Genomic DNA, 17,253 nt, shown 5'->3' on the forward strand with positions numbered 1-17,253 from the left:
AGACATTTTCAGAAATGTGAAAAATACTTTTCCCAGGAAAATATCCCAACACTTGATGCTGCCAACTTAGATGAATAAATACAGTTTAGGGGGTAGGGGGATCTTTGTTGGGAATATATAGAAATAATCAAATGAATTAAGACAAAACACTTTTATTCTATGTTGAACTGTATGGCTGCTTTATATTTTTGTTGTCACCAAAAAAATTAATACACTTTATAAAACTGTAAGGATATATTATTCCTCCTCCAATCTGAACAATTTGCCTCTAATGATATTTCTCCTCAGAAAGCTTTTTTGACAGATAAAATCTAAAATGTGAAAACCTGAATAAAATGGAAGAAATGTCAATAAATCCAAACACATAAGCTACAAAATAACATTTCTTCATTAAAATACAACATTGAGTGGAAGCTCTCTGAAGACTCTTTTGCAAACGTTCAAAATATCACTTCGTGGAATTTTAACAAAAGCAACAGAATCCTACAGATTTCCTAGAATTTGTATTCCCTGGAGAAAAACAAATAAAATTTTCTTCTACTTATATTAAATGAGCTTACAATCTTAACCATGGCCAAAACATTATCTGACAATGCTAACCAAATAATGACAGGTCATAATAAGCCAGCCCAGATTAGGTAACTCAGTTACCCGCTCTTTAAAGATCTCAAGCACTGATCTATAAGCTTTCTAAAACTGGACAAAATATCATTGTCATTGTGAATCATCACTTCACGTTATTATTTCAAAAGGGTAAAGATTTATTTACCAAGGACCTGAAAATCTTAGACAGTGGATTGGTTTTAATAATTAATCACAGATGGACACACATAGCTAGAAAGCATGCTTAACTTTTTTACTAGGAATTTCCTTGCAAACAAATTTACAATAAAGATCAAAGTGTTTAATAGTCATTAATTTTCTTTATAGGCTGTGACTTGAAATAATTTTCCAAATTAGATTACATGGTCTCTATGATGTTTAAAAGCAAAAGTACACATCTTACATCTATTAACTGTGTTGTACTTTGGCCTGTTTTATTTTTATTCACCAAAATGTTTCTTAATAAAGTTGCTACATTACTTTAACCATCCAAAAACGTACTCTTTGTATTGCTCAATAGATTTTAAATACTACCTAGGCTTTACTTACAAAATGATAGAGAAAAAAATGTTTTCACTATAATGGTCTACTGGGTAACTAAATTTAGTATTTCAATAAGTAAATTTAATATTCAGAAATTCACATACTATAGATAGCCTAATGAAAATAAGGGAATTATATAAATACACTATATTCCTGGTTTTCTGGAAGAGTCACATTTCTTTATTTTCATGTCTAGGTTTGTTCTGGGTTTCCATCCATTTTGTCCAAAACTCTTACTTAACTCTAACTACATTCCTTTCTCTAATTTTACCAACTCCTATACCAAGTAAATATATCCAATGGATTAAATTTAAATGCATCTTTACTCATCTCTACTCAATATAAGAAGTTTGCATTCCTACTACTTGCAATATATATAATTTAATAGTATCCCATACCCATTATTAAAACCAATTAGTGTCAAACACAATAGGCTGATAATAGCACTCACATAAGGACAGAATATGTAAAAGCCTTCGAAAAGGATATTCAACCCTAGAGGTCTGCTTCTCCTGTCTCTATCACAAACTCATTCCAGTGCATGTCTTCTCCTGGGCCTAAACTACTACTGTGCTGAAATTCAAGGGATCCGTTTATAATTTGTCACTGACTCTATCTCTTATATGACATATACACATGCTGTCAAATATTTGAGTATCTCTACATGAAAACATCTGGCATCTCCTACTTTGTACAATCCTAACAAATACATACCTATATCATATGCCAGGAAATCGGCAGAAAAACATTTCGCACCATTACTCAAGGAAGTGTCATTATGGGTATTTCCTCCAAAAATAAGCATAGCTCCATTGATAAGAACAGCTGAGTGAAGGTATCTGGCAAACCCACTTTCTTTCAAAATAGTCCTACAGAATAAAATTTAAAAATGTATTACAAAGGATAAAAAGATCTTCCTGATTTTACATAAATATATATCATATAACGGGTCTAATTGCATATAGAATTTTACCTAGTATTCTAAAAACATGTTATTTTTAACAACTCTTAAATGACCACTAAACTTCAATATTTAAAAAAAATATTTTGATAGTCACAGTACTTTAAATTCTTTGAGGAAACATTATTAAACAAAATTTTCAATGATCTGGTGACTTCTAATTCATTTTACATTTATAAAAGCAGGAAACAAGTCTCCTTAAAATTACAGTGCCCAAAAATTCTAAACAAATGCAGATTGTTTTTGAGATACATCCATATGCATATGAATGAAAATCACAATGTATCCTTGAAAAACATTAAAATATATTCTTTAAATTAATTAAACTACAACTCCAAAAGAATTATAAATATGTAATCATAATTGTATTTCACCCGAATGAAATAATATATAATGAAGGTGCATGACAATATGAATACTTTATAAATAATGTAAATAAACCCCGATACAAAGAACCAGAATGTAAACACAGTAGGTATAATATCATTAGCAGAATAGATATGGTATTTTAAAAAACATGGATTATAATATCAATTAAAGCTTAAAGAATATGGAGCTGACTTTCCGAATGGCAGCAAGGAGTTCCACAAATACTACCCCAGTGGAAAGAACTACAGTCAGTAAAAATTATTTTTAAAACAGTCTTTTAAAGTCTCATAATATTTGACTAAGAACAACAAATTAAGAAATATTTACTCAAGAACATCTACCACATACAGTAAAAACAGCAAGAGTCCATCATCACTGATCCATTACCTGCTCCCAACCTTCCTGCATGTAGACATAAGCGCATGTGTGTGCGCGCACACACACACACACACAGTTCAATACATCAGAATTTCAATCCCAGGTGTGAAAAGCTAAGAACAAGAATTCCTTCATCCCTCCTAGGCCAGCCCAAGGATAGCTAGGCAGGAACAGCAGCCTACCAAGACTCCTCATGCCTCCTCACTCTGGGTGGCAGAAGCTCCATTCAAAGAGAAAGCATGAGAGATCTGAGTGCTCATTCTCTACCTTGCCCCCTCTGATGGGAGGAGCCATACACCAGGCCCACAGGCTAAGAACACAGGAGCCAAAAGTCTTCACTCAACTTCACTCATAAAGCAGAGGCTCCATGCCACTAGAGGCAAGCTGAGAAAAGCAAAGGCTGCCGTCCCCATTCAGCACCATGCACATAAAGCACTGATGCAATAGTGCCAGTCCAGGAGGCACAGAGCACAACCTCGACTCACAGTACTAAAGCAGGGGTACAGAGGTTCCTCCCACAGAAGAGACTGGCAAGTGAGAGACAACACATGGAGGAAACTTCAGTGTATATGGCTTTGTGGAAAAAAGCCAATCTAAAAAGCACACATACTAAATGATTCCAGTTATATGACATTCTGGAAAAGGCCAAAAAATGGAAAAAGTGAAAATATCAGTGGTTGCTAGACAATCAGAGCGGAAGAAGGGAGGAATGTACAGGTGAGCATCAGGCACAGTGACACTAATCTGTGTGATGTGGTAACGATTATTCATTTGTGAAAATACAATGACCTACAATGCAAATCCTAGTGCAATCTGGACTTTATTAATAATAATGTATCAATACTGACACATCAACATTAACAAATGTACTATACTACTGCAACACAATAATAAAGGTACTTGGGTGAGGAAGATTTGGAAACGCCATACTTTCTGTTCATTTTTCTGCAAAGCTGAAATTGTTCTTAAAAGTAGTCTATTATTTATAAAAAGAAACAAAAAGGCAGTACTTAAAATTGCAGTTACTTTTCCTGAAATGGTATCTATACTGTGATATTAAGATGGAATCCAAGTTGTTCACTATCAGAAGGGATTAACAATTATGGAACACAGGGAGTCTGGAATAAATCCTGCAGTGTCCCACCATTATGTATTGACGGTTTAGACAGAAAGGGTTTAGAGAGAGTCAGACATAGAACACCAGAGATATATACTCATTTCTATAAACAGATACAGATATGTGTGTATTTGTTGATTTTATGACTTTTCCAAGAGGGCCTAGAAACAAACACATCCATAGAGCAGTAAACATACCTTGGTTTATTATTCTTTTTCTTTTTTTTTCCTCAACCAGATAGCCAGATAATCTCGATTTTTAAATATTATTCTACACTAAAAGTAATCTGAGTTACTTAGGGAAATGATTTATTCCAACAAAGAAAGTAAAAATGTGAATGGATTTTCTCTGCATATGTGCCAGAAACTTAGGAGTGCACAAACAGTGATGAGGACATGTCTAAAGGACACAGGAACTCAACTGGCCAGATCTGGGACAATTTGAGCACCGAAATGAAGAACAGCAATTGATTATAAAGCATCAAATCAAATAAAGACTCATGAAATCAAGGACTTTCACATCTCTTTTCAAAACCCTCCAGTAGCTTCCCATATTGGAGTGAAAGTCATAATCCTAACTATGACCTCCATGATTCTATAGGACATGGTCCCATGAACCACTCAGCGATTATTTTCTACCACTTTGTCAAACCATATCTAAGACATTCTACTCCATCTACACTGGCCCCCTTGCTATTCCAAAGGATAAGCACATTCCCATCTCAAGGCTTTTACATCAGTTTTCCCTCTCCTACAACACCTGTGTGATACTGGCAGAGCCCACCTTAACCTCCTTCAGGTCTTCACTCAAGTGTGTCCTCAGTGAGATTTGCTCTGACCACCCCATTTGAATGTAACTACCTAAGCTCCTTATCCTCTTTCCACAGTTCCTTTCTTCTCCATGGAACCACAATGGAATACTACTCAGCTATTAAATTAAAAAAAAAAAAAAGACAAAATCTTGTTATTTGTAACAACATGGAAAACTAGAGATTATGCTAAGGGAAATAAGTCAGAAGGAAAAAGACAAATACCAGAGGGTGTCACTTACATGTACAACTTAGAGAAACAAAACAAAGGAACAGATAAAACCTAACTAAAACAAACCTTTGAAATCTGACTACAGAACTGAGGCTACTGGGGCCAGGCAAACCAAGAGCGTAGGGGTTCAACAGTGATGGAGGACCAGGGGTGCCTTGGTGGTAGGTACAGACTGAAAAGATACAGCTGAAGGGGTGTGAATCTGTACCTCTGAACCAAACACAGTGTTGTAAACCAATGTTATCTCAGTTTAAAAAAAAAAATCACGTATTTCCATTTCGTTGTCTGCTTCCACCCATTAAAATACATCTCAAAAAACAAAGATGATTTTTTAAAAGGTCTCAGATGAAAGTATACATATCAAACAATATTCCAAATTCAAAAATGGAAAAATCAAATGAAAGGTTGTCTTGAAATACATGTTGCGGGGCGGGGGGGAATACTACTGTGAAAAGCAAGGAAATAACACAATATTAAGAACGATGGTTACCTCTTGGGGCATAATGAGAGGCTGCCATCATGGAGGGACGCATAAGGGCCTCAGGGGGTACTGTAATGTCCTCTTTCTTGACTCAGGCAGATAGGGTGTTCACTTTATTATTTTCTGAAACTATATATATGTATGCTTTCATACAGTCATTTCTCCACACGCAATATTTTCCCAATTTATAAAAGAGCACTAGGAAAAAAATAAGTACCAAATTACCTCAAAAAGTAAAGCTATAAAGCTAATAAGCTTCTTGTTAATTATCAACACGTGATTTTAACTAGACATTCCAAAAGTTCAAGTCTCATAATATACGATGTTTATAACAATCTCTCGTCTGTGTAAATTGTACGTCCATCTTAATAAATCTACTATACAACTTCATTATATGTGCATGTACTGTTATTATTCCCCCTTTAAATATGTACCATGCAATTTTAATTATCTGTTTCCTTTACTGAGAACTTCCTTGAATTTTTCCCAACACTGTGTTTGACATGGACTCAACAATTTTTGTTGAAAAGATTAAAGACACGCACATGCAGAGAAATAATAAGCAAGATGAAATCCATGAATAGCATGTTTATCAGTATTTACTGAAATGTAAGTTAAAAATCAATAAATTGTTTTCTATCACTTTCCAAAAAACCTCTGGAAGCTAAATGTTTAGAGAAATCACCAAACTCAATAATTTAATAGTTCAGGATGTTTTAATGTAAAATTATTTCCTACTGTATCAAATTTAAGAAGCTAGAAGAAATTGTTTCATGTAACCAGATGTAGCATCATTATGAAAATATATTTTTAAAGTAACTGATTTTAAAGACTTTTTAAATATATAATAGTACCACAGAAGCATTATCATCAGACTCACTACTTATCTTTTTACATTTCTGAAGTACACTTGAAGTCTTTTGTCCTATTGCTTGGGAAAAAAAAAGGGAAAATTATCAAGTTGATAACAGCTGTAAATTGTACTGATAATGCTTGATAAACTTTTGTGTTAAAACTTGTGCTCTTTCACAGGCAAAAGTAATACAATAAAGATCTCAACAATAGGCCAAGAAAAGCTGAGGTCTTTTATCTCACTGATAATCCAGATTCTATGAATTTGTAATTCATTTTATATTCTTAGAATGAACCCAAATAAAGCACTATTCTTTTCATAAATTGCTAGATTCACCATATTTTTGTATCTCTGTTCATAAAAAAAAGATAACACTATAATTTTCCTTACCTGTAATAACTTTATATCAATACCTGTAATATATTTATATACCTGTAATATTTTTATAGCAAGGTTATGAAAACTCATAAATCTTAAGACAACATACCTGACAATTACTTTGTTGTCTGAAGGTTTTTGAAGTATGGTGTTATTTAGTTCTTAAATATTTGGGCAAGTTTTTGGTTCTTCTTTGTCTTGTTTAGTTTGTAATTTTTTTTTATATCTTTATTTTTGTGATTGAGGTATCATTGGTTTACAACATTATATATGATTTAAAGTTATAGGATCACATCCTTGAGCTGTCTATTACACACCATATCCACCACCAAGGCACCCACAGTCCTCCACCACCATCCAATGTGCCTCCTCCACACTTTGCTATCCACACTCTCCCCGCTCTGGCAACATCAATTCTACAGTCAGATTTCTAGTATTTGTATTTGGTTTGGTCTTGTTTCACCCTTTGTTTTGTTTCTCTATATTCTACATTTAAGTGAAACCATCCTGTGTTTGTCTTTCTCCTTTTGATTTATTTCACTTAATATTATCTCCAGTGCCAACCATGTCATCACAAATGGCAAGAGTTCATCATTTTTTTAAATGGCTGAAAAATAATCAATTGAGTATATACACCATATCTTCCTAATCCATTCATCTGTCCTTGGGCACCTAGGTTGTTTCCATAACTTGGCCGTTGTAAACAGCGCTGCAATGAACATGGGAGTGCATCTATCCCTTTGAATTAGTGTTTTGCATTCTTTGGGTACACATCTAGGAGTAGAACTGCTGGATGATAATGTAGATCTCCTTTTAATATTTTGAGAAATCTTGACACTGTTTCCCATAGCTAGACCAGTCTATACTACCACCACAGAGCCCTTATTGTTATTTCTCAGTGAGGTCTTCTCTTTCCACCCTGTTTCAAATTGCATGCCTTATCTCCTTCCTTACTTTATTCACTTAATAGCACTTATCACCACAAAACTGTGTGTATATAACTTGTTTTATTAATTCCATAGAATACAGGCTGCATGAATGCAGTGATTTTAGTGTAATTTTTTAATCATTGTGCTTCTATTGCCTAAAACACCAAGAAGCAATGCCTGCAGGCATTTAATAAAAATACACTGACTAATTTTTCACAAAGGTTGACTTTATCTTTTCTTTGGGAGTAGTCTGGTATTCTTAATTTAACTTCCTGATGTGATAACCCACTGATTTTCAAGACTTAGAAAATGCTTTCTAATAAATGCACTTAAAGTTATAAATTTCCCATTTTAGCAGCACATTTAGATTCAGCATCAATCAGCATAAATTATTTTCTAATTCAGTATAATTTCTTTGACCAATTATTTTAAAGAAATCAATAATTCCAGACATTAAGATCTTTCTAGTTACTTTTGTATTATCTCAATATGATAAATCATTTTGTATGATTTCAATACTTTTAAATGGGTGAGACTTTCATGAAAACCCCATGTACAAAAAAGTTAATGTAACATATATATTTTAAAATAGTTTATACTTTATAGACATGAGATAATATGCTTTCAAATATCAAAGACAACAAAACTTTTCATTGCGTTGTTCAAATCTTTACTATCCTTACTGATTATTTTTGGTCTCCTTGTACTAACAGTTTTCAAAGACAACACAGTCAAAAATGCTCTACTGTGATTTATTCCATTTTCCACCATATTAACTGTATTATGAGGCACATATAAATGCAAAACTACTATATCTTCCAGGTGGATACCCGACTTAAATTCTTATATATCTGATATTTGTTAACTGACTATATAATATCCTTATGCCCTTCCTCTTTCAACATTTCTAAAACTTTTATGTAAGGTGTACCTATTCTAAGTAGTGCATGGATAGGTTTTTGTTGTGTGTTTTTTTTTAATACCCAGTCCAAAAACTTCTTAATCTTGATTGCAATATCAAATCACTTACATTTAGTGTAGCTGGAATACTTATTTCCTTACATTTATTATAATTATTTATACATTTGGAGTTAAATACACCATATTAACCACTTCATATTTTCCTTTATGCTCATGAAACTGCATCAATTTGTGACTTCTCTTTTATCACTTTTGAAAAAAGTGTAAGTCATTAAGACTTCAAATAGCATTCTACATTATTCTCTTACTCTTCTCTGTTTAAACTCCAATCACATGTATGTTAGAAAATTTCCATAAGCAGTTTATATCTCTTTCCCTCTTATTTTTCATTCTGTCTTTCTTGATTTCAGTATATTTCCTTCTGACCTATTTTCCATTTCATTAATTCCTCCCTCAGCTGTGTCTAATGTGATGTTAAATCCATCCAAGAACTCAATTCATTTAATGTATTTTTCATTTGAATTACATTGAATGTAATTTTCATCCAGTTCTTTTGTGAGCCTTTCCAGTTGCCTACTATTTTTCATATTTTTTATGATATTGCAGATGACATACTGAAAACATAACTTGAAGCTCTGTATAGTATTATCTCTCTCAAGAGAGGATTTACTTTTGCTTCTATTGAATAGTTAGGCTATGGGCAGATTACCGTAATCTGCCCATCGTGGGTTTATCCTCACTAGTCAGTTAGAAATTCAGGGAACAAAACTTTTCCTAACTGAAAGGTATATCCAATGCTAACTGTGCATAAAAAAATTGCTAAGACTAATAATTATATTCTTATATGTAAAAATTCACTATGGAAGTTTTTCAGGCATATAAAATTTGATCAAATTTCATTCAATTGGTAAACAACATTCATTCTCTCATTTGCCTTTACTGAAATAATTCCCACAGTTCTTTTGCTATTCACTCCCACTAAGAGCTTTCCATAAGTACTCCCATGCCCATTATTATTACTGTGAACTATGTTACTATTATACAGTTGCTTTAATATATGCAAAACTATGCTAAGCAGACTGTGCCTTAATCATGGTACCACAATTCCTCTTGTTACCATAGCAAAAACTCAAAAAGAACAGTCATAAATATCAAAATAGGCAATAAAATGAATTTATTAATTGTAGAGAGAAAGTAATAAAGTCATTGATATTTGTAAAAATAATACTGCCTTCTACTAGACGAAAAAGTAATGGAAATCAACAAAATCACCCAAAAGTCTTAATTTTTAAAATTCTATCCATCTTTCAAATAAAGTAAAAATTAGAATCTATGTTTAAAATGAAAGAGGGTAACACAAATCATGAGAGGATAGAAAACTGTGTTTCATTTAAACATAAAATACCTTAATGTAGGAAGGTTAAAATAATATATAGAGCCTTAAAACAACAAAGGAGCCATTTTCCACATATTACAAAGGGAAATGAGTACAATAAAGTCATATTTTAAAATTTATATACCCACATAATCAATAAATGAAAAATTAATGAATAATATTTCAAACATAAAGAGGACATTATGGTTATGTCTAGGCAAGCTGCTGAACAGGAAACACAAGCAGCAAATGAACACATAAAAAGATGTCTCTTCACAAGAATAATCAGGATATACACACTAAAATATCAGTAAGATGCCCTTCACATCCACGGCACTGGCAATGGACAATATCCTTACAATTATCCAGTGGCACTGAAAATATGAAGAAACTCACACTCACTTATGGAAATACATGTTACAAGAGTAACTTGAAGAGCAATTGGGGAATATGTGATAGAGTTGAAGAGGTAACTGTCTCAGAAACATCAATTCCACTTGTAAGTAGGAAATACTTGCATGTACACATGCGCAGACCAGCGCACCATGTGCAATGCAGCACTGTTTATAACAACAAGAAGAAAAACCTAATAAACTGCCATGAGCTTGGTGTTTCACAGGAAATTGGATGATGATATTGAAGAAATGCTTTTTAAAATTTACAAGTGACAATAAAATATGAATGAAAATAAGAAATCCCAGGACAGGTAATATCAAAGCTCCAGTTATACTGGTGACCAAAATGGCTCATCTGAAATGAACATGATATCAGCACCAATAAGTAATGGATCAGAAACCATCTTAAAGTCAATCATTTATAGTAAAAATGGCTACACAGAAAATGTACTATTTTGTGCCTTTGCTACATAGTAGATGATTAGGTAAAATAAAGATGAAACGAACCAAGTATGTCTCTCATAAAACATTTCATAAGTATCATTATACAAATAGAACAGACAAATATTCTCCTTTTCATACTCTTGCTTAATCTACTCACCAAGTCTTAGTGTTAACTTCATACTTATAAAGATCATCTACCAATCCATATTTATTGCCAGGTAATGCTTTATAGCCTCCATGAACATAAATTGACTTAGTTATTTCATCATACACACTGGTATGGCCATATCCACCTTGCACAATAGCTCCTTTAGTTTCTGGAACAAGCCAAGTGTTTGATGCTGTAAGGGAAAAAAAGATAAATCATAAACAAAAGAACATTTACAGCAAATGTAAAGTCTTAATTTAAGACAATGAAAGTTTGTGTTATCTTTATTTGAAATAAAATTGGTTTTACAATATTGCATATGATTTAGAGGTATGATTCTTATGATTTATTTTTTTTATTTTATACATTTTTACATCATTTTTCATTTTTGTACAATGTATGTATTTTCATCTTGGTTATAGTCCCCATACAATTCCCACCCCCCTTGTTTTGATCCTACTCCCTCCTCCCCCACCCTGTAGTGTCTCTGGTTTATAGTTGCTCTTAAGGAGAGATGTCCATTAAAAATTCCTAATTCCCACCACCTAACACATCTGTTTTAAAATTTTTCAGGCATCAGTTTACTAAAAAGCAATGTCTCATTTATTCTTGAAATTGACCTCAAATTTTTGAAAAAAGGGACGTTTAAAAGCTAATGAGAAGAGATAGCCACCAAGAATCACTGTACTTACGAGGGGGGAATTACCTTTCTGAAAAATCATATCTAATAGTTTTTAAATCAAAAGAAAAAAGTTAACATAAAATGACATTAATAATGGCTTCCCAACTACACCTCCCAAATTCTAAGGGCATGAAAAATACTAAAGCAAAACATTAATATTACACTAACCTTGAAACTCACATTGAGATTCTTATAGAGTTTATGAGGTATTGCTAAGCTAAAGTGAAATAAATTTCCCTCAGGACTAACCCAGAAGAGCTTTATGGTCCCAGTTAGTAAAACCATCCACATAAGTCCCTTCTGAGAGTTACAAATTCCCTAAAAGTCATAATTTTAAGTATAGCAAAAAGGACAAACTGATGTTTCCTTTACTGCCAGAGCAATTCCATAGGAATTCTTACAAACCTCAGCTCAAATATATAACTTATATAAACAAATACTAAGAAAAATGCATGTACTCCTTTAAACCATGTTTAGCATTTTATTTAAAAAATAATTTCAAAGGCACAAACAAGTTGTAAGAATAAGCAAAGGATTCCTACACACCCATTACTCAGATTCACTAATTGTTAACATATTGCCCCATATATTTTATACTTTCATCATTACATCAGTTTCACATTTTAAGGTTTGCTTTCTTTTCCTGTTGACTTTTTTTTTTAATATGTAGGTAACCAATGTGCTTCTAAAGACAATCTGCTTCCAAAAGTCAAAACTACTTTTAAAACATAAACCCAGAAATACACCTTCCTTGCTACATGCGCCACCCCATTCCCCATTACCCCCTGAAAGTAACCAATATCACTGTCTTCTGGTTTACCCTTACAGAGTTCCTTTTTGCTCATATAAACAGGTATATTTTCTAATTTCCCTGACTTCCTTAACAAAAAGTAGTAATCAGATGTTACTGTCATGTGTAATATTTTGGTGACTCCGACTCCGGCTCTTTCTGTGGTATCAGGATAGCTACCACTGTTGTCTCATTGTATCCACTTTTCCAGTAAATCTTTCATCATTTGTTCTTTTTTAACCTTTCTGAATTAATTTGCTTCAGACATGACTTCTATGTGCACCACAGAATTGGGTTTCTCTTTATAACCAATTTGAAAATATCTTTCCTTAACAGGTAAGTTAATCTCATTCACATTGACTGGCAATATTTTGTTGAATCTCAAATATCATGTTTTGCTTTAATTACTGTGTGTATTATAAGTTTTTACCAGTTTATTTTTCTATTTGACGTTTTCTTTCTTTTAGTGTTTAGAAAAGTTTATTATTTTTGTCTAGTAGTGTCCTTTGTGTTTATACCTTTCATAGTATCTTAATTCCCTTCTTTCCCATTTAACATTTACTATCTGGTCTATTCCTCAGTATAGCAGGAACAGCAGCCACCAACAGTGACCTTCTAGTTTAGTGGTTTCCTTTAGCTGCTTTACATTACCACCTTGTTGTTATTAATTTAGAGAATAAGAGGATTGTGAAAAATCACTTTTTGTAAATTTCAACGAAAAAGTAAATATGGCAAACCTCTATGTCAAGGAAACACTGGGACATAAGCACAGTGAAAGATAAAATAGGCTGACGGGGCCTTCCTGGTGGCGCAGGCTTTTGAATGCAGCACTGTGAAGCTGTCAGCAGCCCCTGCAGTGCCGGTTCAATCCCTGCCGGCCTCAGAGCAACCCACATGGCGCAGCAGACCTCTCCTGTCGCGCCCACTACTCCCCTCAGCAATGTATTTCGTCAGTCTGCATGTTCTGTTCCCCACTCTGTCTCTGGTGAATCCTCTCACCCTCCTGCACATCTGGCCTATACTCCAGTTCTTGTATAAATAAATCTTTAAAAAAAAAAAGAATTTTTTTTAAAAAGACATAATACGCTGCTCATTTGCTTTGAAAAAAAAATTAGGATATCGTCTTCTGAAGACTCATAGTCAGAGATTTAACTTAAATATTTCATTCTCAGTGTTAGGGTTTAGAATACTGCTGTTTCTTTTTATCCATCTTCTTGTCTAATAATTGTGGAATATTCTCCTCAATTTCTTATCTTTATTATTACAGCAGAAAATGAAAAATACAAAATTCTCAACTATGTTCAATAAAAGCTAAAAGCGGTCTACAAAGCTGGGACCTCCAGTTTTCACTGTCTTTAAACAAGACCAAGGGCTTATAAGGGGCACTGAACTAAGAAAATTGAAAAATGATGATATCCTGCACCATATCATCAGCCTTCCAAGCAATTTGTTTTCCCATTAATTTAATTTTAAGCATAAATGTTCAAAATATGTTTAAAAGTTAACATATAGTTGATGAGTAATGTATTAAAGTATAGGAAAAACAAAAACATAAAATCCCACTATGTATTTCAGATTTGTAAAAGGGTTTAATAGATTTCTTCAGTGATTACAAATAAAATACTTCATTCTATATTTTTAAAAATAAGTAAATGTTCTCTTTGTTCTCTGGAAGACTATTGAGAAAGAATGAAGTAACAGTCTTTATAGACAGGTCTTCACAGTTAGGAGTACTCAAGAAAAGAAACTAAAAATTCAAAATTGAGTACAACAGACCCTTATGGTACACCAAGAGTTAAAAGACACTCTTCTGGGCCTCCCTGGTGGCACAAGGGGTTAAGCACCGCACCATGAAGCAATCTGCAGGCTCTGCAGCACGAGTTCGATCCCCGGCCAGCAGTGTACTTCAGTCAGTCTGCCTGTTCTGTTCCCCACTCTGTCTCTGGTTAATCCTTGCACCTCCCCCCACCAGCCCCCCACATCTCTGGCCTGTGCTCCAGCTCTTGTATGCATAAATAAATAAATCTTTTTAAAAAATTAAAAAAAAAAAAGATACGCTTCCTACATGTTCAACAGAGTCCTTGTCGTTTTTTCCCGCTTTCCCTTTCTCCTCTCCCTGATCCCATTTTTAATTGCATTCTTTCTGGGCAGAATACATAACATCTGCATAATATACGTCTACCAGCATCTCCACCCTTGTTCATTCCTACCTCTAACATTAAATACATGAAATGTCCTCCATTAGTCTTTTACCTGAAGTGTTTCATTCATCTTTTCATTTAATGCAGATCATTCTCTAGGAGAAGAGCTGGCAAACTACAGCCACAGATCAAGTGCAGCCCACCAACTGTTTTGTAAAGCAAGTTTCACTGGAACAGTCACACTCAATCATTTCTGTCTTTTATATAGCTATTTGTGTACAGCTTCAAAGGCATGACCTACAAAGTCTGAATTATTTCCTGTCTAGACCTTCACCAAAATAACTTCTGCAAGCTTCTACAAAAGTGGGTTTTTCAAGTATGGGCACATTTATACAAAATTACCTGAGTTTTGCCATATTCAAATTGTTTTTTCTATAACCTTGGATCGAAGGACAGTTTAGCATGATATAAAATCCTTAACCGATACTTATTTTCTATGTAACTGCTTTTTAAAATTTTGTTTTATTTAAGAAACATTGCATATAACATATAAATATCAGGAACAAGATAAATCAACATATGAAGGTTACCATTTATGTCCTTGGCCATCCAACTGACCCCAGTTTACCCACCACCCATCCCTTCCCTTCCAGCAACCACCAACGTAGTCCTATATTTTCAAGTTTTATTTTGTTTTTGTTTAATTCATATGTTTGGTTTCTCTATACTCTATTTCCTTGAGTTTCCTGAAAAACTTGGTTACCTTGATTTGTGTGTTGCTTTTGAGAAATCTGATACTACTCTAATCTTTTGCCCCTGTAAGATATTTCATTTTTCTGCCTGAAAATATTGAGGATACTCTTCTTTATCTTTTAAAATAATTTTATCAAGCTGTCTCAAAATTGCTGCTGTGGGTGAATTTTACCAGATGCCCAACCCTAAACTCATAAACTGGAGAATGGATAAGCAAATTGTAGTAGAATCACTCAATGAAATACAGCAATGCAAAGGAGTTAACTGCAGAAGTGAATCTTGGTAATATAGTGGTGAATGAAAATTTTTAAATCTCGGAAAATTACATAAAGTATTCCTTCCTTTTCATAAAATTCTAAAATGTGTAAACATAATATGCTACATAAGCATACAAGTTGTACATGATAAAGCTATTTTTAAAAACAAGAACATAAGAAATTCTGGATTTCAAAATAATGGGAAGCAGAAATTTTTTTAAATCCAACAATTTTTAAATACACATAACTAAAAGGAGAAAACTTAAAGGAATACAACACTTACCATTTAAAATCAACATCCTTTCATCTAATAAACTTTGGGGGAGGTTTTGCTATTAAGACATGATTATTTCTAACTTGATATTATAAGTAAGGTTTAAAAACTATCCTAATGACAAGTGGTTGCTCTTTTAATAAACAGAAATCAATACATAGGCAATAATGCTTATAATTAAAATAACTAGTATTCTTTAAAAATGTTAAATATATCAATACACTAACATTTAAGGAAAAAAACTTGACAGCTATATATAACATTTGAAGTCATACTCAAAGCTGCCCTCATGAAAAATTCCCTGCCAGGTCTATTTGTGTGTGTTCCACATAAGTGTTTTCTTAAATATTTTGCTGTTATAAATCTACACATTTTCATAAAAATCACAGTGAATGAAACACATCTTAGGTTTAAAAAAAAAATGGGTTGATTTTGGACCACATAATCCCAAGGGCCCATCAATAACTGTAAGTTTAATAACCAAAGAAGGAAATTTCAAAGTTCGTGCGCTGATTTGAAGCCTGGCTAGTTAAGCTCCATTGCCACTGCTGCGGTTGCCTTTATTAATGGATCCTTTAATGGCTGCCTTCAAGGCGTCATTACTTCTCAACTCCCCTAGTAGAGAGTTACCTGTGCTTGCCAATAAAACTATTTCATTTGAATCCTTATTTTATTGCCTGCTTCTATGAAAACACAAATTTTAAAATAGCCTATACTTCCTGCCAGCTGCTGCTACTAACTTCTATAATTGCTCCCCTTTACAAATAAATTTCCTTGAAAGGGTTGACTCTACCCATCATTTCTAAGTCCACTTCTCTTACACCCTCTTAAATCCAACATGGTCAGCTTTTACCCCCACCACTACACACAGACTATCCTTGTCTAGATCACCAGAGACCTACGCAGAACCAAATTCTGTGGTCAGCCATTGCTATTATTTGCTGACCCATCAGCAGCAGCACTTGGCAACTGATTATTCTGCTGATAATTGTTTTTCACCAGGCTTCTAGCTCATGCAGTCCTCTTATCATAGGAACACCCAGGGGCTCAATCCTTTTCTTCTTTTTATCTATACTTGTTTCCTTAGTGATCTGATCCAGTCTCATGGTTTTAAGTGTCATCAATAACCTAAGAACTCCCAAATGTACATCTCCAGTCCAGTTCTTTCTCCCTCTTCCCAACACCAAACCCGTAAGTCCATTTACCTACTCAATATTTTCCCTTTACTGTCTAATAGATATCTTGCATACGTCTAAACTGAACTCCTGGGCTTCAAACCACCACCATCTGAAACCTGCTTCAGAATCTTCTACATGTCAGTTCATGGCAACTTCATCTTTCCACCTTTTCAGGCCAGAAAGCTTGGAATCTTCTTGACTCCTCTTTTATCTCAGTCTCTACATCCAGACCCTCCGTAAATC

At 33.6% G+C, this 17,253-nt stretch overlaps 1 protein-coding gene across 1 annotated transcript in view; it reads right to left on the reverse strand.

The window, feature by feature from the left end:
* Positions 1–17,253, reverse strand: part of ATRNL1 (attractin like 1) — a 474,279-nt gene that overhangs the window by 416,180 nt on the left and 40,846 nt on the right. Inside the window, 2 exon segments of the mRNA XM_054690388.1 lie at positions 1,861–2,015; positions 10,945–11,128. Of these exon segments, the coding sequence (XP_054546363.1) occupies positions 1,861–2,015; positions 10,945–11,128 (339 nt within the window).

The sequence above is a fragment of the Talpa occidentalis genome, unplaced genomic scaffold (genome assembly GCF_014898055.3).
Source record: "Talpa occidentalis isolate TD23 unplaced genomic scaffold, MPIMG_talOcc4v2.1 talOcc4.8, whole genome shotgun sequence".
Classification (NCBI taxonomy): domain Eukaryota; kingdom Metazoa; phylum Chordata; class Mammalia; order Eulipotyphla; family Talpidae; genus Talpa; species Talpa occidentalis.